Here is a 24,425-nt window from a genome sequence, read left to right on the forward strand (position 1 = left end):
ATTATTTAGCCGGCATATAGGACTTGTCCGGCTGACGGTAGGAAGGCACTCAAGAACATTGTCCTGATGGGAGCCAAAGGCATTGGGTTATTGCAAATTAGGTCCTGAAGAGGCACATTGCTGTGGCCTCCAAGTTTCAAAAGCAGATAAGCTGATGGTATATTTTGAATCTCTAGAATGCTTCCTTGAAGGGTCCTTCTCTGTTCCCGACACAGGAGATTGAGGCGGTAACCGAGAAGTGGAAGGCTAGCTAGACAGGTACATAGGCCTGCACTGGAAAATGACCCTCGCCCTTTCCCTTTCATCCTGAGTTCAAGAATGAGCAGCAACCCTTTCCAAGCAGACAGCGTAATCTCTTCGGCTTCACGCGTGGAGGTGTATTCAGGGAAAGATGTTGAATACTGTGTATCAAGCCAAATGAGTCCTCTTCTGTCGTCGGTGCCATGGAAGGGGTGTTTCTTTTCTCGGAGCCTCTCCCATTAATACTGTAGCTGATTTCTTTACTTTATCTTTGAAAGGAAAAAACTGCTTGGTATCAGTGGTTAAAGGCTATCGCTCAGCCTTGAGCTAGGTCTTCAGGGTGAAAGGAGTTGATGTTTCCTATTTAGTAGAACTCTATGCTCATACAGTTTTGAACAGGCCTGCGCTCATTGGAGGTGAGACCCCTACTTTGGAATGTTGTCAAGGTCCTATGTTCCCAGAAGATGGCACTATAGGAAATGTTGAGGCTTGCTTCAGATAGGACCTCGCTCTCAAAATGATATGCTTGCATGGCCTGGGCTCTGTTAAGCGTGTTACTGAGCTGCATGGTCTCTCCTTTGACATTTTTCATCTCAGTAGATGGAGGCAGGTCTCGTCTCCTTCGTCCCCAAATTCATTGCCAAAACCTATAATCTGTCGGTTTCTATTGTTCCAAATCATGAGCCTTAGAGAGGTAACCTACAATCCTGATCAGCTGCTTTTATATCCTGTAAGGGCACAGGTGCTATCTCAAACGTACACATGCAATCCAACTACATCTGCAACACCTCTTCGTTAGCACAGGAAGAGGCAAGAAGGAGGTGACCAGGAATACAATCTCCTCTTGGCTAAGGGAGGGCATTGACCGTACCCTTTCGCCACCCTTGCCTCCCACCCAAGGTATAGCTCAAGTAAGAGCACACAATGTCAGAGTGATTAGTACAACCTTGGCATTTAGAAAGTCTCTCTCTTTGGTGTAGGTACTACAGGTATGTAGAAACCCCAAATGATGTTTACTGCCCATGGCGTGCAAGAATTGACCCACAGGTCTCTTAAGGTACCTTTTCTTCAGGGGTTGTACTTGCTGCACTGCACAGCAGGTGGTATTGCTACCTCATCTCCTCTCACAGGACCATTAGCATCAAATCGAGTACGGAGGTTTCGTGTTAGTCTTGGATGATGATAAAGAATGAATGGCCTTTTATTTTCCTTTCATTCTCCCCCCCATCTTGGGGCACAGCATAAAAAACCCTGTCAGCAGGAATATGGTTGACTGCAGGTAAGCTGTTTTATAATGTAATATAAAAGCATCATTTCAGGGAGTGTACAGTAACCAGTCAAACCTTTTAGTTAGTATACATTTACCACTTTAAATGTCATTCATGAATGGCCTAGACAAGGGACAGTGACAATGCCCTAGAGACTGACCAAATATCCATATGAGTGTCCAAGCCCCTTTTCACCAAAGCTAGGACCAGGAAGAGCCAGGCAATGGTTGCTGATGACTCAGCAAGTAGATCTATAGCTCCCCTAAATTCCCCATCCTTAGCTCACAAGGATGGTCAGGTTGCACACTAAAACGATCGTGTTTAAGCGGGATTCGAACCCCAATCCGGCAAGCGCCAGGCAGGGAAGCTTCCAATAGGCCACCACAACATTTAGTGTGAACCAGGCAAACCTATTAGTATACTTGTGCCTCATCGTTATGACACCGAGACGTTCTGCTCAGTATCCTGTATTTGATGGGCCGTGGACCCGCTAATAAGGTCACGCCACTGGTGCACGAGGTCTAAGGAAGCTGAACATCACCACTTGCAGGGTCAGAGTTTAGGAATCCCATAATAAGTTTTCAACCTGCTGGAAGAGGAGGCCGAGTCTCCTATGTAAAGGACGAAGGATTGAATTTTTACTGGAACAAATGACAAATTTATAGATAACTCGTATTTTTCCTAATTCATCATCATCTCCTCCTACGCCTGTTGAAGCAAAGGGCCTCAGTTAGATTTTGCCAGTCATCTCTATCTTGAGCTTTTAATTCAATACTCCTCCCTTCATCTCCTTCTTTACATTTCATAGGCCTCAACCATGTAGGCTTGGGTCTTCCAACTCTTCTAGTGCCTTGTGGAGCCCAGCTGAACATTTGGTGAACTAATCTCTCTTGGGGAGTGCGAGGAGCATGCTTAAACCATCTTCATCTACCCCTCATCATGATCTCATCCACACATGGCACTCGAGTAATCTCTATAGTTTCATTCCTAATCCTGTCCTGCCATTTAACTCCCAATTTCCTAATTACAGTATACAAACCCAATTCCTTTACTCTCCCGTCATCACCAACGCCCTAGAAAGTAACAGGTGCAATCAAAAGGTACTACTCAGTGAGCAAGCATGGGTCAGGACTTAACCACTCACAGTCGATAACTACCAACCACCCGTTTACACCTCGTTATAAAATTTTAACTGCTGTGTATTCCAACATTGCTGTTATCTCTCCTATGTAAACGACTCAGGTTTTTATAGTTAGGAAAAGTACGAATTTTCTCTAATTTCATCATATTTTCAATCGAGGCGTTATGTATATGCTGATATATAACGACATGCTTCTCTTTATTTAGTGTTATATAGTTCTAAATACCATAACTTTGATGGTTTCTATCAAGGCTAAGGTACATTTTTCTAGTTGTATAAGGAACGAGGAGTTCTGGGACTATCATTATGGAAGGCAGCATATTTTAGGCTTTCAACATTCGCTGGCGAGTCGGTTGCCAAGGCCTGGCGGATGCTAACGTTCTTTGTAAAAGCAAAAAGAAATAGGATTTTGAAATGGCAGCTCTAAAACTTCCGGTCAGAGAAGTTCTAAACTCTGTATCTGTTGAGAACCAGGCGAGAAGCCACAAATAGAATAGAGGATGCAACAGATGATATTTATGTGGACAAATTTATACCATAGGTTTTGTTGTATTTCTGTCTCTGGTTTGCAATTATGTAAAAAAGCTCATTTGTAATCTTTAATAAACCAGTTTCTTTTCTATTGTTAGATTTTGGTATGAGACCTTTGAATATTTGAAATATGAATATATGCAATTAATTGAATTAAACTAATATTATCGCAATATAGTTAACCTTCTGGGGAATCTTTGCATGCAAGAAATACCTTAGAAATAAATTGAATTAATGGCAGTAATGAAAATTCAAAGTTAGTGTACAATATTATCTGATAAGCCATAAAGATGTGTGTTAAATACTTGTGCGTGTGTAAACGAGACAGAAGCTTAGAAAATAAGAAGCCGATTAGTAGTCCGTAGGCTCAGTTTTAAGACTAGATTCGTATATTCTCTAACGGAAGGATTTTAACTCTGTGGAGAAGTTGGCGATGGGGTGTTGGACCCGTCTTATGTGTAAAAAGAAGTCCTAGATTTGTCACGACAGGTAAGGCTCTAGTGCCTAATACAGATATATCTTTAACTATGTTAGATTGTTTTGAACATAGCTCATTTGGTGCTATTATAGTATGTTATCTACCACCCCTCTCTGACTGTAGTATGTTACCTTCCATCAGTCCCTAAGGATACGGTCTACTTGCTAATCCGCCTCTAATAAGGAGGATCACTACCGACTTGATAACCTAACCTACAACCCTCTTATAAGTATGCATCCATGTTGTCCTTCCAATAAATATTATTAAACTATCATTAAGTCCAATGAGGATAACATACTGGTGGTAAGTAATCTGTTTGATAATCCGCATCAAACAGGAGGATTAACATTGACGGTAGATAACATACTTTGTGGTAGATACCATACTGTAGTAGAAATTCGACAGTAGATGGCATACTATAATAGCACCGCTCAATTGTTAACTTTGTTACTTTAAGAAAGTGCTGTAGAAGGTCCTCGACTTACAAACGTTCCGAGATACGAGCACAAATACAACTGAAATTGTTAATCTCAGATGTTGTATCGATAGTCCATAATGAAGTACTGTAATAAAACAATATTATGCAGTTTAATGCAGTAAGCAAGATGACATTTGCAATCTGAAACAGGACTTTTTGTCGACTTTAGCAGCTGAAAATCGTAGGCATGCAAATTAGGTGACGTCTCCCCTAGGTCGAAATTTCTCAAAATTCTACTTACAACGAGCCTCTTGGAATCTACTACGTTTGTAAGTCGAGGACTTTCTGTAATAAGTTATTTAGATTTGGCATGATTTAAGCTTAGGTGAATTAACCCTTTTACCCCCAAAGGACGTACTGGTACGTTTCACAAAACTCATCCCTTTACCCCCATGGACGTACCGGTACGTCCTTGCAAAAAAAATGCTATAAAATTTTTTTTTTTTCATATTTTTGATAATTTTTTGAGAAAATTCAGGCATTTTCCAAGAGAAGGAGACCAACCTGACCTCTCTATGACAAAAATTTAGGCTTTTAGAGCAATTCAAAAAAAATATACTGCAAAATGTGCTGGGAAAAAAATAACCCCCTGTGGGTTAAGGGTTGGAAATTTCCAAATAGCCTGGGGGTAAAAGGGTTAAGAAGTGGTGACCATTTATAGTTCAAACCGTTATGTCGGTAGAGAATTGATTTTTTGGTAGTCATGCTTCAATGACTTTGTGAAGAGGTAATCTTTCTCTGGTTTGTGAGTAATGTGTCAGTGAAAGACAGTAAGATAATAAAATTTAAGCTTTGCTAACAACCGATCTCTCAGTTTCAGGCTCTGATCTCGAGCGACGATGGATCACAGCTACGTCAGTCGCCAGCTGTCGTCGGTCGACCCGGATCAAACTAACAGCATCCAGCGGTAAATATTAATTATAACAAAGGTCTGGCTTTTTCTATTTGTTTTTAGCATTTGGTTCTGTAGTGTTTTTGGGGACATTAGCTGCCGGTGAAGTCTACTAAACCTAGAAGTGTGGTCTGACTCGTCTATGTAATCGTATGGTATATTGAGCGTAATGTTTACCGTACTGGGCAGTACTGTACTGTATCTGTATTCGTCTCCTCAGCGGGGACGCCTTTACGAAGAATGCGGATGACACGGCCGTGTGCATTGTGAGGGTAATTGGGGGTCTCGGTAGGAAATAATGCATGATATTTATTTCTGTAAGGAGTAGAATGTTAAGTTTTCCTGTAAAGACGGTTAAGTATTGGCCTTCAATACAAGTTCCTACTATATATGCCATTGTTTCACACAAGCAGTTAACTGCTGGCCGTGGCTTTGTTGGTTTACCATGTTTGATGTCAATGAGAGTTATTGTAATTAGACAGTGTCTGGTGAGATGTAGTACCTCTTAATTGGCAAAGACAGACTCTCTCTCTCTCTCTCTCTCTCTCTCTCTCTCTCTCTCTCTCTCTCTCTCTCTCTCTCTCTCTCTCTCTCTCTCTCTCTCGCTCTCTCTCTCTCTCTCTCTCTCTCTCTCTCTCTCTCTCTCTCTCTCTCTCTCTCTCTCTCTCTCTCTCTCTCATTTCATTATTCAATCGCAATGCAGATTACATCCTGTATTGCGCTGTACTAGCAATTTTCTCGATTCTAGTAGACCCCCTGAAGAGGAAAAATGTACCACTGGGGCTACATGTTCCCCAGGTTGGGAACCCTTGCTGTTGAGGGTAGTGTCGCCGTTATAATTCGCGTACTGGAATGTAGACAGTTACTAAAAGGGTAGTTGCATTGTCCTCTCTCTGTTTAGCCTTTCGCTCTACCTCCATTCCCACTTTCTGTTACCTTATCATGTAGTTTCTCGCAATTGTTTAGTATTCCTCAACTTGTATTTTGCTGGCTAACTTCTCGTACCCTCCTCTCTCAATCGATCATCTTGCTCTTCCCAATCCTGGGCGTCCCCTTGCGCTTCTATTCCTCCTCTTTCACTTCGGCTTCCTCTCGTCTCTGCTTCTCACCTGAGACCAGATCTTTCAGACTGGCCTCACATACGTAGAAAAGTGACTGATCTCCTTAAATATATCTCTATCTTTTGTTGATGCACGTCATTGTTTATTGATATTCTGGTTTCTGTTAATCATCTGTAATGTATTTTTCTGAGCAGTGGAGTCTTCTTTAATGTATTTTTCTGAGCAGTGGAGTCTTCTTTAATGTATTTTTCGGAGCAGTGGAGTCTTCTTTAATGTATTTTTCGGAGCAGTGGAGTCTTCTTTAATGTATTTATCGGAGCAGTGGAGTCTTCTTTAATGTATTTTTCGGAGCAGTGGAGTCTTCTTTAATGTATTTTTCGGAGCAGTGGAGTCTTCTTTAATGTATTTATCGGAGCAGTGGAGTCTTCTTTAATGTATTTTTCGGAGCAGTGGAGTCTTCTTTAATGTATTTTTCTGAGCAGTGGAGTCTTCTTTAATGTATTTTTCGGAGCAGTGGAGTCTTCTTTAATGTATTTTTCTGAGCAGTGGAGTCTTCTTTAATGTATTTTTCTGAGCAGTGGACTCTTCTTTAATGTATTTTTCTGAGCAGTGGACTCTTCTTTAATGTATTTTTCTGAGCAGTGGACTCTTCTTTAATGTATTTTTCTGAGCAGTGGAGTCTTCTTTAATGTATTTTTCTGAGCAGTGGCGTCTCTTTTAGTCGGTACATCTTAAGTGTATATTTTTTTCTTCGACAAAATCCTTTTTTATGTAAAATTTTTGCCTGCTTGCTGTTGTTTTATTTCACTTACGGTTTGCATATTTTATGTTGCCAAGGATTACTACGTTATTATTTCTAGTAGCAAAAGTTACTCGTAATCCAATGATTGTTTAATTACATTTGGTTTTTAATTTGATGCCCAGTATTTAGCGTATTCATTTAAGTTTCGTCGATGTATGTACATTCTCTGATTTTGCTTTAGAATACACTGTACAGTATTTTGATTTACTTGATATTTTTTTTTATCAGTAGCATGAACATTTAAAACCCAATGGTTTCTCTTGTGTCTCGTGAACACATGAGATATCAAGGTTTATTGTGTTTTGTATACAGATTCATACTCTAAATGTTGATCTCGTTTTATTCACTACAGCTGTAGAAAATAGACCATTCAAAGATTGCATGAACTGCCTGAAGAGTGTAGCCTGTTAGGTATTAGCACTTGCGAGAGGGGCGGCCTCGTGTTAAACCCGCTGCCTTACCCGCCACAGGTTTTTGTTCCCCGGAAAGTGAACTAACAAAAGCTTTAGGGGCCTTTTTGATTGCTACGCCAGTTTATACTTCTCCGTGTTTACAAATCAGCCCATCAACAAAGTGTTTGAACAGCAATATGCACAGGGTTGGCGGAACAGTGTATTGTCACCTCTAATGTTATCATATAGGCTCTAGTTTTATCTCTGATGACGTATTGATCCCTAGGAATGTCCGTTTTATCTCGACTCCTTGCATCGTCTCTATGGCGTCAGATGGCACAATCCCCACCTTACATCCTTTGTCTATTTCTTATGGCCTTGCTTTCCACGAAGGCGTCCGAATTGTTCAACTTTGTCTTCTTCTAATTCCTTGCCGGTAAATATCATGGGCAATTGGAATATAATGAAAGATAGAAAAAATTTTAATATATGAATGAAAAAATACAGAATTTTGGGCCTCTAATCACCAATTTTTTATTGGAATTGCAATAAATCCCTATTTTACTGCAATTTAGCAACAGTTTTAGTTTTTCCACTTCAGTAAACAATGTCTAATTGGAATAACACTCACTGGAAAAGCCCTTGGTTTGTCAGTAACTTCGGCCAGCAGTTTTAAAGTTATGTAAAATTGTGATCTTTTTCACAGATATTTTGAGTTTCCTTTCCGTTGTCTCTCGTTTGGTTTAGGGCCATTTTACGATGTTTAGTTGACGCCAAGAATGAAAGTGATGATCAGGTAGTAGATTTGATTAGTTTGAGATTTTTTTATTTCATTTATTATTTTTATGAGATTTTTCTTGTGTTTTTTCTTTTGTGTTTGGACTGTGTGAATTGTTTTGGTCACCGGTTAGAATTGTCAAAACAAAATACCATTGATGGTACGTATAATTGCGGTGAATGTGTTAGTAGTGAGATGATACAGTACACAATAGAGTGCATGAATTACATTGCATTGTTAAGATACAAGTTTCACTTTCTAATGCCAGAATCTCGATCAAATTCTGTTTTTTAAAAGTTTGTTTTTAACCTTTTTACCCCCAAAAGACGTACTGGTACATTTCACAAAACTCATCCCTTTACCCCCATGGACGTACCGGTACGTTCTTGCAAAAAAATGCTATAAAAATTTTTTTTTTCATGTTTTTTATAATTTTTTTTTTTAAAAATTCAGGCATTTTCCAAGAGAATGAGACCAACCTGACCTCTCTATGACAAAAATTAAGGCTGTTAGAGCAATTTGAAAAAAATATACTGCAAAATGTGCTGGGGAAAAAAATATCCCCTTGGGGGTTAAGGGTTGGAAATTTCCAAAGAGCCTGGGGGTAAAAGGGTTAAGATACAAGATCCACTTTCTAATGCCAGAATCTCGATCAAATTCTAATTTTTAAAAGTTTGTTTATAACTAAATTATTTGACTTATCATAAGCTTTTCATCTGTTGGACTTTTACATTTTGTTTATGTTTTTTACCATCTTATTTTACATCTAAAGTTCAAATTATACTTTAGCCCAGTGTTTTTCAAGGGGCCCAGTGAAAAGTTGATATTTACTTGAAGCTTCATTTTATCTGAGTGAAAAAGTCTAGAAATATTAGATGAATGTTATTGTACAAAAGGAGCAAAGCAAAGCAAAACACGTCTGACCAACGCTGGTGCTATGGAGGAGTGAGTTAAGGGGGTGGGGAGGTGTAGGGGTGGGGAAGGATAGTCGTAGTAGGAGGCAGCAGACGGGTGTAGGACGGCACCTTGTTGTTCCAGGGGATGTTGATGAAGGAGAGGTCTAACTGGTGAGGGACCTATGGTTGTGGTTCAATCACGCCCCAGTTTTCTATACCGACACTCTAAGAGTGTTTATTTCTGTTGTTTGTTTTGCTTTAATTTCATCTCGTAAACAAGTCTCTCCAGATTAGACGATCGATCTCTCACGGAGACAATAGTGGCAGCCTTTACAACTACTGTATAAAACCCTAGTGTATCCAGGTACCGTAGTTTTGGGCAGTAACAATTCTGTGCATTTGTAGCTAATTTGTGTGGAATATAGTTAATTAATGTTGTTTATTTTTATATAGAAAAATAACACTAAGGCAGGTATAAGTGGTTGTCTGGTGTTGCTATCATTTAGCTCTTGCATGCTTGATTTTGAGACTTCTTTTAGTATGTACTAATTTATTTTTAATGTTCATTTGCCCCGCCTGGTTTGTATATATAATCTGTTTCGCATTTCCTCATTTTTTGAATAACAATAATGATAAGACTTATGATGATTTCATGCACTCATTACAGAAGGATTTTAAAAGATTTCTCTACATTTTATTTGTCTTTCAGAGATACACTGCTTCGGACATGTCCTATTTGCTGTAGTGACTTTAATGTAACATAGGATCCATGAATATAATACGTAATTTATTCCAAAATGGGGCAATTGCTTATTCTTATTAATCTGTTGTCTGTTTGGAAATGTATTAGGAAATTTATAATTTTTTTTTGCCATTTAAAAGTTACTTTCCGTCCCTTGATTTGTCTTTTTAAATTTCTTCCAGGTCTCCTGTCAGTCGGCGGATAGTACGTTCGCGCAGCGTGTCGGAGTCCGGCCACAACTCGTCCGCGGCGTCGGACACCTCTCCAAGGTTGGCCTCCCTCGCCACCCCCGGGAGGCCCTCTGCCAACTTGCATGTAGATCTGCAGACGGCCAGGCAGCGGAAGACTCGACATCACAGTGGCAAGGGCATGCCAGGTGGCCGTAACACGAGGGAGGGAAGGCTGCCGTACGTTGAAGGAAGTCAGGGAAGGAAGTTGTTGCAGCACTCCGGTGCTTCCGCCGGGTCGGACGAGGATGACGACTCCGCCGAGGGAAGGAAACTGCGTCCGCCTCCCCTTCCGGACATCATGCACGACTGGGAGATCATCGTGAAGTCCTTGAAAGCCAGCGAACGGAGAGAAAAGCTCGAGGGGAATCGGGACTCTAGTGCTGTCGGGGAGAAGAACTGTGGCAGTGTAACGGCGGAAGTCAAATCCGAACTTAAACCCCCAGACCAAAGTGTGAGTGTGAATCGTAAGTTAGATTTCTTAGACGGCGGCGAACGTAAGAACGAACAGTCCCCGGCGCCCGAGTCCAGCAAGAAGGCGAAGGTAGCCGAGGCCGATAGCGACAAAGAGAACTCTCAGGTTTCGCCGACTGTTCCCGAGAGCAAACATTCGGGAAGTGGTGAAGTAGCGAGGGAAGATGCAGAAGTGGAGCCTGCCGTAGAGGACAAGTCGGAGCCAGAACGTGTCGAGAATAACTACCCGACACCGAGTAGTTCGGAAGCGAGTGATAGTGAAGGAAAGAAGAAAATGATTAAGGAAGGGTTAGTGTCAGGCAGTAAGGAAAGTGGGAGGGGAACAGAGCCTAAGAAGCCGGTGCTTCATAGGCCCGGAAGAAAAAGAACACTTTCCTCCGAGAAAACTGGTGATCAAGTTAAACAACCTAGCGAGGACAGTGCCGTAGACGTTGGTAAGAGTGCTAACGACAGACTTCCCAAGGCTACGTCTCCCGTAGAAAGTCGTGTGGGGTTTAAAATGAAAGTGAAAACTAAGGTCTCTTCGAATTTCGTGGAAGGAATCTCGGCTGTGGTTGCTAAGAAGGGGAAAGTAGTAGTTGAAAGAGAAAAAGAAGGGAAGATGCCGGGTAAAGTTGATGCGAATACAATTTCTTCAAAGGATTTAAACGAGAATGAGAACAGCAAAGTGAAAACTAACCAGGAGAAGGAAGAAGCTCGAGGTGAAGTCGGCACTCATGCAAAAAAGGATTTGAAGGAGGAACTCGAATCGAATGAGAGCAAAGAGACGGAGAAGGAAACTGGAAGCAACTCTCTCGCATTAAATAGTACAAATTCTTCCGACGTAAGTCAGGAAAGTAAAGCGGTGGTCGATGGTGTCATGTCCGGAAAATCCTTGATTGACGCAATATGCAGAAACGTCAGAAGGGTCTCCGGTCATAGTACGGAAGAAAAGAGCAATGACGCTGAATATAGTCCTGAAGGCGAGAGGAATAAAACCAGAGAGTCGAAAAGGAAATTATCCTCGAGTAAGAACGACGACGATATCGAAGCATGCGAGGGATCTACTACTTTTAGCCAAGCTGAGGAACCCCCACCAGAGGACATCAGTTCATCGATCATAACCCCACCGAGCAGCGCGGAATATAACGACGACGACGCCAAAGGGGACATCTATGAAGAGAGTGGTTATAAGACCCCAGACCATTCAACCACGACCTTGACCTCCCCGCCCCGAGATACAGACGATAACGCAACACGTGCAGTCGAGGTTACCGAGTCTTCGGATTGCGACCGGAGATCTGATATGGAAGTCACCACATTGGACGAGACTGTTCCGGGCAAAGGAGGAGAAGAAACGAGTCCCGCAACCGAAGATGACGACATTCAGGACGACGTTGGCGATAGAACTCACCTCACGGAAAGAGAGTTCAAGGACTTGTTCGGTTCGTCCGACGATGAAAACTACGCAAATGATTTCGAAGGGTTTGAGGTCAGCAGCCTTGACTGGGACGACGACGAAGCCGACATACCGTTCGAAGGTTTCTCGCCTCCCGAGTCCGAGGTGAAACCCCAGGGTTTGGGTAAATCGGATAAACTTGTCTGCCACAAGTGTCAGTTGATTTTCAACTCTGTGGCGGAGTCTCGCCAGCATAGACGCGTCGGACACAAGAGAATATATAAGTGCGTCTTCGATGAGGGCATGTGTGGGAAGTTCACCGGAGCTGTGAACTATCACGCCCACTTGTGGGAACACCACGAGTTCATAGTGAAGAAGATGGTGGAGGATTTGACTCATGATGTATTAAAGGGCGTGTTAGCAGGGCCTCTTCAGGGCATCGCCGAGCCGTGCGAATTGTGCCTGTGTCTCTTGATTCCGCCTGTGAGACAAATACACGAGCTTCTCATACACGGCCTCATGACGAGCGTCTTGTCTCTGACCTGCACTTCGCCGCAGGCGAGCGCTTGGTGGACCGGACGAGGCATTGCCTGGACTTGCCATCAGTGTCGATCAAGGTCCCATTTCTTGATGATCTGCGCCCCGCACGCTTTCCCGAAAATTGTAGCCAACCACCGTTCGAATGTCCATCTCGAACAAGGAAACTTGATGCTCGCCTGGTGGCTCATTCTCAGGCTTCTAAGTGCTCTTCCGAGTTATGACCGTTCGGCCTTGTCCAGCGTCCTGAGTTTTGGTATCCACAACAATCCGAACGCGGCCATTTGCTTAAAGTGCAAACAGGGTTTCCAGTCGGGCGGAAAGCCGAAGCTGTACGAGTCCCGCGGAATGTGCCACTTCTGCACTCGAGTAGTTCTGGAGAGTCTGTCGTGCTGGTTCAATTGTGGCTACTGCACCGATTCCTCCGAGGAGTTGATTCAACACCTGCTGGCCAATCATTCTAGCGAGATTACTCCCGGATGGTGCGTGTTGTGCGGCCAGTGGGCCAGTTCACTCTTGGCTCACGGACAGTCGCACGACCAAGACCCTCAGCTCTTTGTCAAGTGCCATTTTTGCGCTGCCATCCTGAAGAAGGACACTTTATCTTGTGCCGTTCACTCTTGGATACACCACACTTTCAGATGTCCATTCCCAACTTGCGCTGCCATGATCGGACGCGCCTCGGACGACAGTAAAGTGTCCCACTCGATAGCGCCCACTTCGAGTCGTTTGAAGAGCCACATAAGCACGAGCCACCTCTTTGGCTGCAACACTCTAGGAGATGTGTCCTCAGTTTTACAGTGGATCCAGACAGCTCGGGGAGGACTCCTGACTGCTCAGGAGGCGCAGAGCCTCAACATGGAATGGCACAGCCACACAGGGGAGCTCTTTTCATTAGTGGACTATGGTCATCATCTTAGCCCAGCCTCGGTGGTCATAGTAGTGATTAATTGCGTACTGTGCGGCCAACCCCACAGCCATTCTCTGCGTATTACGGATGCCCAGCCGAGTGCCGTCTGTCAGCAGTGCCAGTACGGGTTGCAACGCTGCCGTAACGGGCCTCCCTGGTCTTGCCCCATTCAGTCGTGTAAGGTCGTGTTTAACCAATCCTTTGAGCTGTACAACCATCTCATCGAGCCCCGGCCTCACCCAGAGGCCATCAAGCCTAACCTCAAACACTGCGTGCTCCCTGGGCGATGCGTCAAGTGCTACGGAAACAAGATTTACGTGAGTCTTTTGGAACAGTTCATACACCACATCGAGTCTCACACTTTGGCATGCTTAGTCTGCCCCTCAGTACACACGACTATTTCAGCCCTCCTTCAGCACCGGTCTGTTTTCCACGGTCTTAAGAACTGGGAGTATGTGTGGACTTACCTGGACACTCGGCAGAAAAAGAAAAGCGGAAACTGTGAGGAAAGTCAGTTGGAACAAATAAAGGATTCCTGCGTGATGCTTGTGGGAACTCGCGAAGACGGAAGAATTGTAGTACAAAACGATAGAATGCTGTGTTCGGCATCCCTATACGATCCAGCTAAACTTCTCGAGAACGAATCAGAGGAAGACATTGGGGAAAATCTCGAGGGAACATCTGAAATGGAGGAGACGGATGAAGACGGAACGAATCAGGGATGGTGTGGTTCGTTGTGTACAGTCTCCATGTCTCCTCACAATCCTCACAAGCAAGCACCGTCACCTGCCCCTGATTTGCCTTCTTTGAGTAGGAGTCCCTTAGTGTCGGAAAATAACCGGGAGAAGGCCGACAGCCAACCCAGTTCACCTTCAAAGCCAGACGAAGTGATGGAAGAAGAGAAAATGGAAGAGATAGAAGAAGAAAAAGATATGACAGATTTATTGGCACCTGCAATGACCATGTATGAGGACGACGACCCCAGAATTCCCTCCGACAGTAGCGACGACGACAGTAGCAGCGAGCCCCCGTTGCAGATCGACACGGCTGCCGCCTCCCCAAACTCGCCTCGTAGGTCTTGCTCTGCAAGCCCGAGATCAACTTCTAGTCAGAACTGTAATGCGTATAATGCTCCAGTAGAAAAGGATTTCAAAGAGGTGCGACAGCCCGATTCTCCTGCCGGCGAAGTCACAGATCCCCCTGCACCAGCTGCTGCTGTTTCTGGTCCTCCCTCGACCGTCACAGCTCCAGAAAAAGTAGCATTGTCGAAGCAAGGAAGCACTGCGGTGGAGACATCCGATTCAGGCGGTACACCTACCTTTGGATTTGTAGAAACCCTCAACAGCGTTGTGGTGCAGACAATACGGAATATGACGGAGGCCTTGACTGAGCAGCTGCACCATAAGGAGGACGAGAAACCCAAGCCGGCGAGAGTGAAGCCGCCGCCCCCTCCTCCCCCGGCTGTCATTGAGAAACCTCCCATTCCAGTCGCCAAACCAGACTTTGTCGAAACACCGCCCAGGAAGAAAGCCACGAAAGAAAAAGTAACCAGAAGCCGAGGAGAGCCAAAGCCCCTGCCGAAAGGATTGGGTGAAAATGCCGACATCAATATAGAATCAATGGGAGAAAATATTTTGAGAGATTTGAACGACAAGTTCACCGGGCAGTGTGTCGGATGCGGGGTCAGCGTGCTGATACCTCGGCTTGCCCAGCACATACAGGAAGCCCATCCCAACGCTCTCGCGAATTGTACTTGTGGGTCGTTTCAGGGAGAACTGCACTCTTTCCTAGTCCATTCCTTCCACTTGTCTCACCTTCCCAGTGAAGCTCGGCCGTTCGTCTTCGCCGCCGAAGACGGCTCGCAGAGGACGATGGTGGTCTTGGAAGCTCGTGTCAGTCAGCCGGTGAATTCCTTCCCGTGCTTCAAGTGTGGCAAGAGATTCAAGCAGGAGAAGTCGAGGCAACTTCACTACAATCTCTGCAAACTAGAGAAGAAGTTCGAGTGCGAAGTCTGCGGGGAGAAGTTTGTGCGGGACCACCACCTCACGAAGCACAAGGAGTGGAAGCACAACCCTCAGACGTGTCCCCACTGCGGGAAGGGCTTTACCTCCGAAGTGTCTCTCACTCAGCACGTACTCCACATCCACAAGAAGCAGTTAAACCACAAATGCGATCACTGTGGCGATCGGTTCAGTGCCAAGTCTCGCCTCCGCGTACACGCCCGAATTCACACAGGCGAGAGACCGCATAACTGCTCGTACTGCTCCAAGGCTTTCGTATCGAGAAATCTTCTGACCAAGCACATCGTGGCAGACCACCCAAAGCCTGCCCTGAACTACGACTCTGATTCCAGCGAAGATCTTACCAAGTACAAAAGTCGCAAACACCGAACCTCCACGGACAAGCCGGCCGGAGAGAAGATCTACACGAGCGATTCTGATTCCGATTCGTCGGCGCCGGACGACAAAAACGCCAGAGAAACCATTCCCGTACCCAAGCAGGACGAGGAGGATGACAAGATTGCCGAGAAGGAGTTTCAGACTCGTCTGCTCATGCTGGCCATGACGGAGTCGGATCTGGACACCACCGACACAGATGACGATAAGACGGCCACTTCGAGTAACAAAACTTCTCCCGGTAAGCAGCCCGTCAAACAGAAACTGTCCGTTGATCAGGAATACAGCGACGAAAAAGACGACGACGACGACGCCCAAGAGACAGCAGCTCGCAGGACTCTTGCCGAACAGAGAAGAAAACACTTGGTGGATGCATCCAGTGGGGCCGTGGGAGCGGTTGGGGGAACATTGAATTCCAGTGGCGAATCGCCTGTGGTGAGGGCGGAAATGGCAGAGTTAGTGGACAGGGTAGTCGGGTTGCGATGCACTCCGTGCCATCTGTCGTGGAAGGAATCCGGTGGTAAATTACTCCATATGTATTTAGTTCATCCACAATTAGTTCTTAATCTAGGCCTGGGGCAATGTGCGTTTTGTAATTACACGTTCAGCACGGCAGACGACATAAATGACCACCACCTCGCGCACCACCAGCGTGCCATGATACCTAACGGAACCTTTCGATGTCTGTGCGGCCTGGTGTTCCGCGAAGAAGGGGCGTATTACTTCCACCTCTATTATGCCCACAAGGCGCAGCGCGCGCTGAACGTGGGCGGCGAAATAGTGTGTCGCGTGTGTGAAGGTCGACCTCGCTTGAATAAGATAGTGGACTTGGTGGTTCATTTGAGCGACACACACACGATGTTCGATCATGTCCGTGTGAATGATGCCTACATCTGCAATTTCTGTTACAAAGCCTTTGAATCCTGGACTGTGTTGAGTTTACACTTTTTTATGGTCCACAAAGCTACGAAAAGCCAGACACTGAGCTACGACTGTCCGTACTGCGAAGGGGCGTCCCCTTGGCATTCGCTAGAAGCCTTGCAGTACCATCTAGATAACGTCCACCCTGCAAAGCAGCGCGTTCGTAAAGTTACGGAAAATCGTTCGAGCATATACAAGTCGGCCCAAGGCACCGAAACGCCCACGCCCAAGAGAGACAGGAAGCGTAAGCTTCCGGAAGGCAGCGGCGAGACTCCCGCCAAGAAAAAGAAGATGCCCAAGAAATCGCAGGAATCGGTCCGGGAGGCAGACGAAACGTTGTACTGCATCTGCCAGTGTCCGTACGACGAAGTGTCCGACATGATAGGCTGCGACAATCCGTCTTGCCGGTACCAGTGGTTCCACTTTGAATGCGTTGGCATCATGGCTGCACCAGAGGGCAATTGGTACTGTCCCGAATGCACCACAACCTTGAAATCATCTCACAAGCAACAGCAGCAGCAACCGAAACATCAGCAACAGCAACAGCAACAACAACAACCCCACGCCGACCTGTACGAATATTACAGCAGCTACGACACGGACCAGCAACAGCAGCAGCCGGGCAGCACGTCGCAGCGACAGCGTACTTCGTCCTCTTCCTCCTCCTCCTCCTCGTCTTCGTCATCCTCGAGCGACTCCTCGTCTTCGTCGTCCAGCAGCGACTCGAGCAGCGAGAACGAAAATAACGAGAACTGAGGGGGGGGGGGTGGAAATCGTGCCATCCGTGTGATAAACATCCGGTGAAGTTGCGTGTGCGTTCGGAGTTCCGACATCCTACCGAGAAGCTAGTTTTCGTATCTGGTTACGAGAATTAGCGAATGTCATGAGACTGGCTGTTATACAGCCCCTGTGGACTTTACCTAACATTGGTTTTTCACTTTGTTCAGACATGTTCTGGTGTTCTTGAATGGAGTGGATATTGTCTTGCTGTACCTGAAATTTATGTAAAAACTTTTATAGATTTAACTGTCATCCCAAGATGGGGTTTATTGTTAAGTGAGAGAGATGAGTTGGGAACTTTTTCTATATTCTTATTTGTATTCTGTCTTGTTTACACATATTTGTATAACGGTTCATATTGCTGTGACTATTCTTTCGTGATTTTCCACTGGTATATAGCTTAACTCTTTGAGAGCGGAGGCCTTCAGTTCACAGTTAGTTTGTAGGAATAGAAGCTGTAGATTTTTATTAAAAGCCTTTTTTTTTTCTCACGTAGCATTCGTAGCCTCTTTTGGTGGATCAAAGTTTTATTTGGTAAACCAAATGTTTTTTGCTTGTTTTGATTAACTGGGAATATGTTTCAGTGGTGTTGTCAACTATCTTAAAAACTTTTTTCCTTCCTTTTACGTGCTTGACTTTATTCCAGAAATATTTTTGATGAAACGACATAAGTTTTAGAATGTACAAATTTCACATCTTCCACACCTGGTAGTTTAACAGTTTGTTGTTTATGAATACAGTATCTTTCTCGTACAGATTTTGTTTTAGGTAAAGATGAGGAGTTTAGCATGAATTTAACTAAAATACAGGAATACCCCAGTATGAGTAAAGACGAATCTTGGAGTCTGTAAAATTTTGTCAATTGTGTTTGCATCTCTGACTAGATGCATTCTATTATGTTTAAAACATATTGTTCTAACTAATATTAACTGAAAATATATTTATATAAGATGTACCTGTTAACACATCTTTTAGCAAGTGTAGCGTACAGTATTTCGAATTCCCCCGTGGCATCGGAAACTCGGAGTAGACGCTGCCACGTCCTGTAGAAAAGCTGCGCGATAAAATGGAAATGCACCAGTTACTGGGTGACTGTTTTGAATGTTGTTACAAGTGTAAGAAAGGCAGGCGTCTTCACATAAAAGAGTCTTGATGTGTTTAATGTAAGTAGTGCTCAGCCCTCGTAAAATTAAGACGATTCACTTTATTCTCGACGAATTGTACGTCGTTAACCATTTTGAGCGGTGCCCCATCACTTTTATTGCATGAACTAAATTCCATTCTCATGTCAATTAAAACTTGTGATAGAGTTATTTATCCGTTTGAATGCATACTACGTGTCAATATTGCCATGATCAATTGATGTCAAACATCAAGCAAGTGAAAATGGTAAAAGTTAGTCCGTCGAGTCTCGCCACTCGCGATTCAAGTTCTGATCTTTACCCCGAGGGAATCGAACGTCTAGTCTATGTCCCTTTCTGACTCCCTTCAAAACCTCTCCCAGGTCTTATTTCCCCTTGGTTGGCATAAGATTAAATTAACATTTAGATGTACTATGCAAAAGAAATTTAGTCCTCAAAAAATTTGTACGACAAATATTTTTTATAATTTAATGGCACGGAACAGCCTTCATTACATCGACCCTCGACACGCGACACAGCGGAGACTGCCACATTAAATTTTTAAAATCTATATCTTCCCTGGTTCTCTTTTGCAGTCTTGGTAAATTATGCATCTACACTATTGAGTCCTATCAATCTATTTGTGTAACTAATAGAGATATGAAATTTCTTTCAAGTGGACACGCGACACAGCGGAGACTGCCACATTCAATTTTATAAATCTGTGACTTCCCTGGTTCTCTTTTACAGTCATGGTAAATTGTGCATCTACACTATTGAGTCCTATCAATCTATTTATGTAACTAATAGAGATATGTAATTTCTTTCCAATGGTCTTGTATCGTTAATACTTTTGATAAGTCTTAGCTGAGTCTTTGCCAGAGAGGAAGTTATATACGTGCCAACAGAAAGCCCAGTGTTAATGTTACGGTTAATAGTCTTGAAAATGCAGTTACTGTTGCATTGAGAAAGCAAACCATGTTTTTAAAAAAAGAGTAAATGGCAGTATTATCATTGACTACCTTAAAGAAAGAATTGAATTATATGATTGCAAGGATAATACTATTTAGAAATACAGCTGCGTCTTGTTTAAATTGTTTTCTATGTGAAAGTCTGACATGAAGTAATTAACTGGATGAATGTAACATTATTTTGTATTCTGTTAATTTAACTTTTACAGTAAATGTCTTTGGAGTCTTGTGCCATTTTTGATGCTCATTTTAGTGTATTACCATGTCGTATTCTTATACTATATGTTTGTGGAACCAAAACAACGCAATTTTGCCACGTTTACGACCAAACGTCCATTTCAATCGAGGTCTCAGGGTAGAGGATAGAGAAATGTAAAAGCCTTTATTGGTCAGTGTTAGGGGCACCATTCTTTACTAGCTTCTACTTGTTTGATCTAGCTTCGTTGCGATTTCTAATCGCCGTAATGAGAAGCGAAGAAACGTAGATGCATTGTCAAATCAAAGGGCATTACTGACTTAGGTTGAGGGAGAAAACCGTTTCACTCAGATTGGGGTATTCGTGTAGCCACGACTTTGGTTCGGAAAGATGAGACCCTAACGAAAGGGGGAGTTTACTGGAGGATAGTGCAAATATGTATTCAGTTCAATAATATTTTTTCTCATTCTGTTTTTTGCGCCCAATCGTCGCCAGCCTTACCTTAGTGGCGAGGGTCGAACTGGGCCGGTGTATATTTTTAAGTTGTACATTTTTGCTATACCTCAGGATTACCGTTTTGACTTGGCTCAAGTCTCTGTATAAAAGAAGTAACTTTGTACATAGGCTTTTTACGCGGCTTGCTTTCCCGACAAACTGTGCACCCATCGCACGTACTGGTCCCGGTACCGAGGGCAGAGTTTGCTCCGCAGGTAAGCATTGATATTGCACATACTATGTATGTGAGCAGGGCTGTCTTGTAAAGTTAATAGAAGATTTAAGTGATGAGTATATATTGAAGTCGTCAGCAGTTTGTACATCTAGATGAATAAAAGTTTTTCATTATGATTGTTTGATGTCTCCTTTTTTTTATTTTGGTACAATTCATTTTATTCTTAGAGAATCTTGTTAATATTTATCAAAGGATTGTTGAGTCATTTGTATTTAAAATTTTCAATATTAATCTTACCCGATAATCATGTAGCTGTCAACTCTGTTACCGACAGAAATCTACGGTCGGGATACGCCAGCGATCGCTATACAGGTGGGGGTGAACACCACAGCGCCATCTGTGGTCAGGTACTCTAGTACTTCTTGTCAACACCACCTCAATTTTTCCTCTGTCGTGCCTCCGGCTAGACCTACATGGATACGCTGTTGATTCTGGAGTTATTGCTCACGATTTGGTGATGTATTTGCTCTAGAGTTTAGCCTTCGCTATTCAGGAAGCTATATCATTAGCTTAGCAAGTTTTTGGAATTAATTTGATTTAATTTTTGATTTAATTTTGGTACGAAGAGAGTATGAACTCTCTTTCACTTTTTAATGGCCGACCCTTCCCTTAGACGGAAGTGTTGGTGTCTAAGAGAGTATAGACTCTCTTTCTTAATTTTGCTTAACAAAAGTTATAGATTTATTTTATATCTCTCCGCCTCTTATAGGCCTCTTCGATTAACTTCCTTTTATTATAAACTTATTAAAATTTATTTTTATATTTGTTTATATTCGACCTTCCTAATAGTAGGCGGTCTTTTCTTGGTACCGAAGTTAATTAACATTGAGCCCGTCATTTTGGTTTTACCTGTTAACATATTATGCTATTTTAATGTCTTTGAAAGAATTTCTTTGATAGTCTCGTACTGTTTTCAAAGTTGAACTAACGTTTTGTTTTGTCTCTGCAGTTGTTGACGTTCAGAACGTTCAACTTGCGCTCTATCGTTACGATAGAGAGAGAATATTCACGGTTTCACGTTGCAGTAAGAGTAACCGTGTCTAGCGTTTTGTTCATTCTTTCTTAACTTAATGGTTTTAATCCTAATAAAGGAACTTTTCATTTTGGGAAATATTTCTGTTTTTTCCTTTAACAATAATATGTTTTAACGATATATATGATTGGGCTCTTCTCTCAGGTTCTAAGTCAAGAGAGAGAGAGAGAGAGAGAGAGATAGAGACGGAGGGAGAAAGAGGAGGATAAACGTTTCATTCAAGCGAGTAACGTTGTTATCGTTTTTTGCTCTTCTCCCTAGTCTCTTTAGGGGAAGAAGGTAAACGTTTCTAGAGTGATCTAGTGTTTAGTCTCTTTCCAGCCACTGAATTATTTATCTTTCATTAGATTTTTCTGTTACATTGTAATTCTGTTTTCGCAATTACTAACTTTTGAGAAAGGATAGAATTGCGTGTTTCAGGTACAAACCACTTAAAGTTTCGAGTTCAGTGAAATAAGTGCAAACAGAAAATCAAAGTGATAAGTGATTAGCGCAAAGTGTGTCAGTGTTGTGCGTGAGGGTACTTCTGTGCGCGCCAGTCGTCCTCCCAGTCCGGGACCTCTTGCAAGCTCCCAAGCCCAGGGGAGAAGCAATGTCGAAGGGCAGAAGGGTTCAGCAGGCCTTGATCGGCGCACAGAAGTATCCTCGGTGGTTGTGGGCGTGTCTTACCGAGACCGTCACTCCCACCCGCAGACGATTGAGCCCTTATTTTGCTCGTCTGCAGAAGAAATTTAGGGGAGAAAACGCTGGTCTCAGGTCTCAAGACCTCTTAAACGTAAAGTCCAGACCTATGCCAGACGTACGAAGTGAGAGTTCAACAACCCGGATGCAGTCATTGGGTTAGCTCTGACTCTCCTCAGTCATCAGTTGAATGCACTCCGCCTAAGAGGAGTAAGGTTCTGCCACAACAGAGCTCGACTGTTAAGGCTTTACCTCAGCCTACTGTAGTTTCTGCCGACCCCAAGTGGACTCTACTACAGTCCATGCAAGCACAGCTTTCGGACTTGATGCGTGAGTGTCGGGCTGAGAGTGTTGCGCCTCCGCCTCCGCCTGCGCTCGCTCCGCCTGATCGCAGTACCACCTGCCAGGCGTACGATGTTGAGCCACGTTCTGAGTTTGCTGTTCCCAGTGGTGTTCAGCCTCCGCCTTCCTTAAGGCAACCTTTACAATGGGATCAGGAGGATTATACCTCTCTTCCTCCGCCTCCACTTGCTGCTCCACCAGTGATGCAACACTCGGTTGAGGTACAACAACCTCTCCCGTCCATGAGTCAGTCTCCTCAGCTCTCGCTGCAGCGAGCTCAACCCTCCACAAGGCAAGCACCACAACACCTTAGCCTTGCGCCTCAGGAGCCTCAGCTTGCGAGACAATTACCTTGTTCTGCGCAGCCTCTACCTCATCGCGCTCCGCTCACACCACAGGAACTGGAACTTGCTACTCCGCTTCCGCCAACCGCTCAGCAAGCGCAACCCTTGGGTTCAACCACTCATGCTAGGAGTCAGCCTCCTCCACCCATGCGCCTTCCTTCTGCTTGTCTTTTACTCAGCCTTTGCAGACTGAGCCTCAGGTGTTCCCTCAACAGAGTCTTGAAGAGGAAACCACAACTATTGTTGTTCCAGCTCGTTCTGACTCTGCTGTTCAGCATACCTTACCTCCATTTTCAAACCATATGATAATGGAGGTTATTTGTATTACTTATAAAAATATATTTGTATTCCTTGCAATATATTTTTAACAATATCGCAAAATATGGCAAAAATATGAATCATGAGTTATGAATGTAAGGTAAATATTATGTTGATATTAAAACCCCATGCAAGCATGCATAAAGCACTCTAGCACTGGTCATGGAATTTCTGAGAAATGTTAAACGCCATGCACACGCTCTGCTTACCTTACAGCATGCTCTACATACAGCATGCTCTGCTTACAGCATGCTCTGCTTACTACATGCTCTGCATACAGCATGCTCTGCATTCAGCATGCTCTGCATACAACATGCTCTACATACAGCATGCTCTGCATACAGCATGCTCTGCATACAACATGCTCTGCATACAGCATGCTCTGCATTCAGCATGCTCTGCATACAACATGCTCTGCATACAGCATGCTCTGCATTCAGCATGCTCTGCATACAACATGCTCTACATACAGCATGCTCTGCATACAGCATACTCTGCATACAACATGCTCTGCATACCTTACCGCATGCTTCTCAGTCACACATCTTTGGTTGTTGCCAACTCACTAGACTGTCAAGCAGTTTCATAACGTTGCCTTCTAGTCTGCTGCTTTTGCACCAGTGAACCCTCACTGAGAGAACTTAGCTTTTCTAGGATATGGTCCCTGTAGATGAGAAAGTTCTTTTCTCCCTCCTTCTGATATTCCCTTGAGGACTCTGTCATTTGGAGGGAGCCTTTAGCTGCATAGCCTCCTATGGACTTTTATTTAAGCATAACATGCTTCCAGGGAAGGTAATGGTTCCACTTCAGTCGCTAATCCCGTCTGTTACCACACCTGCTCCCATAGACCTTGAGCTGTGTTACAAGACATGCAGTCCAAGCTTAGTCCTTGTTAGAGGATTTTTTGTTTACGGAGTCAATGTGTCACGGGGAAGACGTTCAACAACCAACAGAAGTGACTTGTTGTGACGCAGTGCGGCAACCTCAGCAACCCGATAAGGAGTTTGTCTGTACGACCCAGACAGTCTAGACAGATTCGGGTTGTCACTGTACTTCCTCGCTTGCCCATGATTGACAGTTCACAGACTGTGCAGCAGTACCATGATCTTGTGTCCGGCTCCGTCAGACGACTGGCTTTTAAGAGCTCCCACAAGTCGTCGCTGTCTGGAGATTTTCAAATGGACTATGGATCTGACCAAGGAACTGGGCCTCCTGGTCAATTTTGAGGAGTCTCAGCTCGTCCCATCCCAGACCATTGTCTCCTTGGGTATGGATCTTCAGAGTCGAGCTTTTCGGACTTTTCCGTCGGCCCCAAGGATCTTCCAAGCCCTAGAATGCATCCAGAGCATGCTGAGAAGGAACCGATG

At 43.9% G+C, this 24,425-nt stretch overlaps 1 protein-coding gene across 4 annotated transcripts in view; it reads left to right on the top strand.

Annotated features, from left to right (window-relative positions):
• Positions 1-20,453, top strand: part of LOC137626460 (uncharacterized) — a 32,001-nt gene extending 11,548 nt beyond the window's left edge. For 3 of the 4 annotated variants that reach the window (XM_068357465.1, XM_068357467.1, XM_068357466.1), the window contains exons 3-4: positions 4,951-5,043; positions 9,882-20,453. In XM_068357465.1, the coding sequence (XP_068213566.1) occupies positions 4,976-5,043; positions 9,882-17,298 (7,485 nt within the window). In that variant the 5' untranslated portion in view covers positions 4,951-4,975 and the 3' untranslated portion in view covers positions 17,299-20,453. Of the gene's footprint in view, positions 1-4,950; positions 5,066-9,881 lie in introns of all 4 variants that reach the window. The other variant, XM_068357468.1, reaches the window with a different exon arrangement.
• Positions 20,454-24,425: the final 3,972 nt, after the last annotated feature.

This window comes from Palaemon carinicauda, chromosome 34 (assembly GCF_036898095.1).
Source record: "Palaemon carinicauda isolate YSFRI2023 chromosome 34, ASM3689809v2, whole genome shotgun sequence".
Classification (NCBI taxonomy): Eukaryota; Metazoa; Arthropoda; class Malacostraca; order Decapoda; family Palaemonidae; genus Palaemon; species Palaemon carinicauda.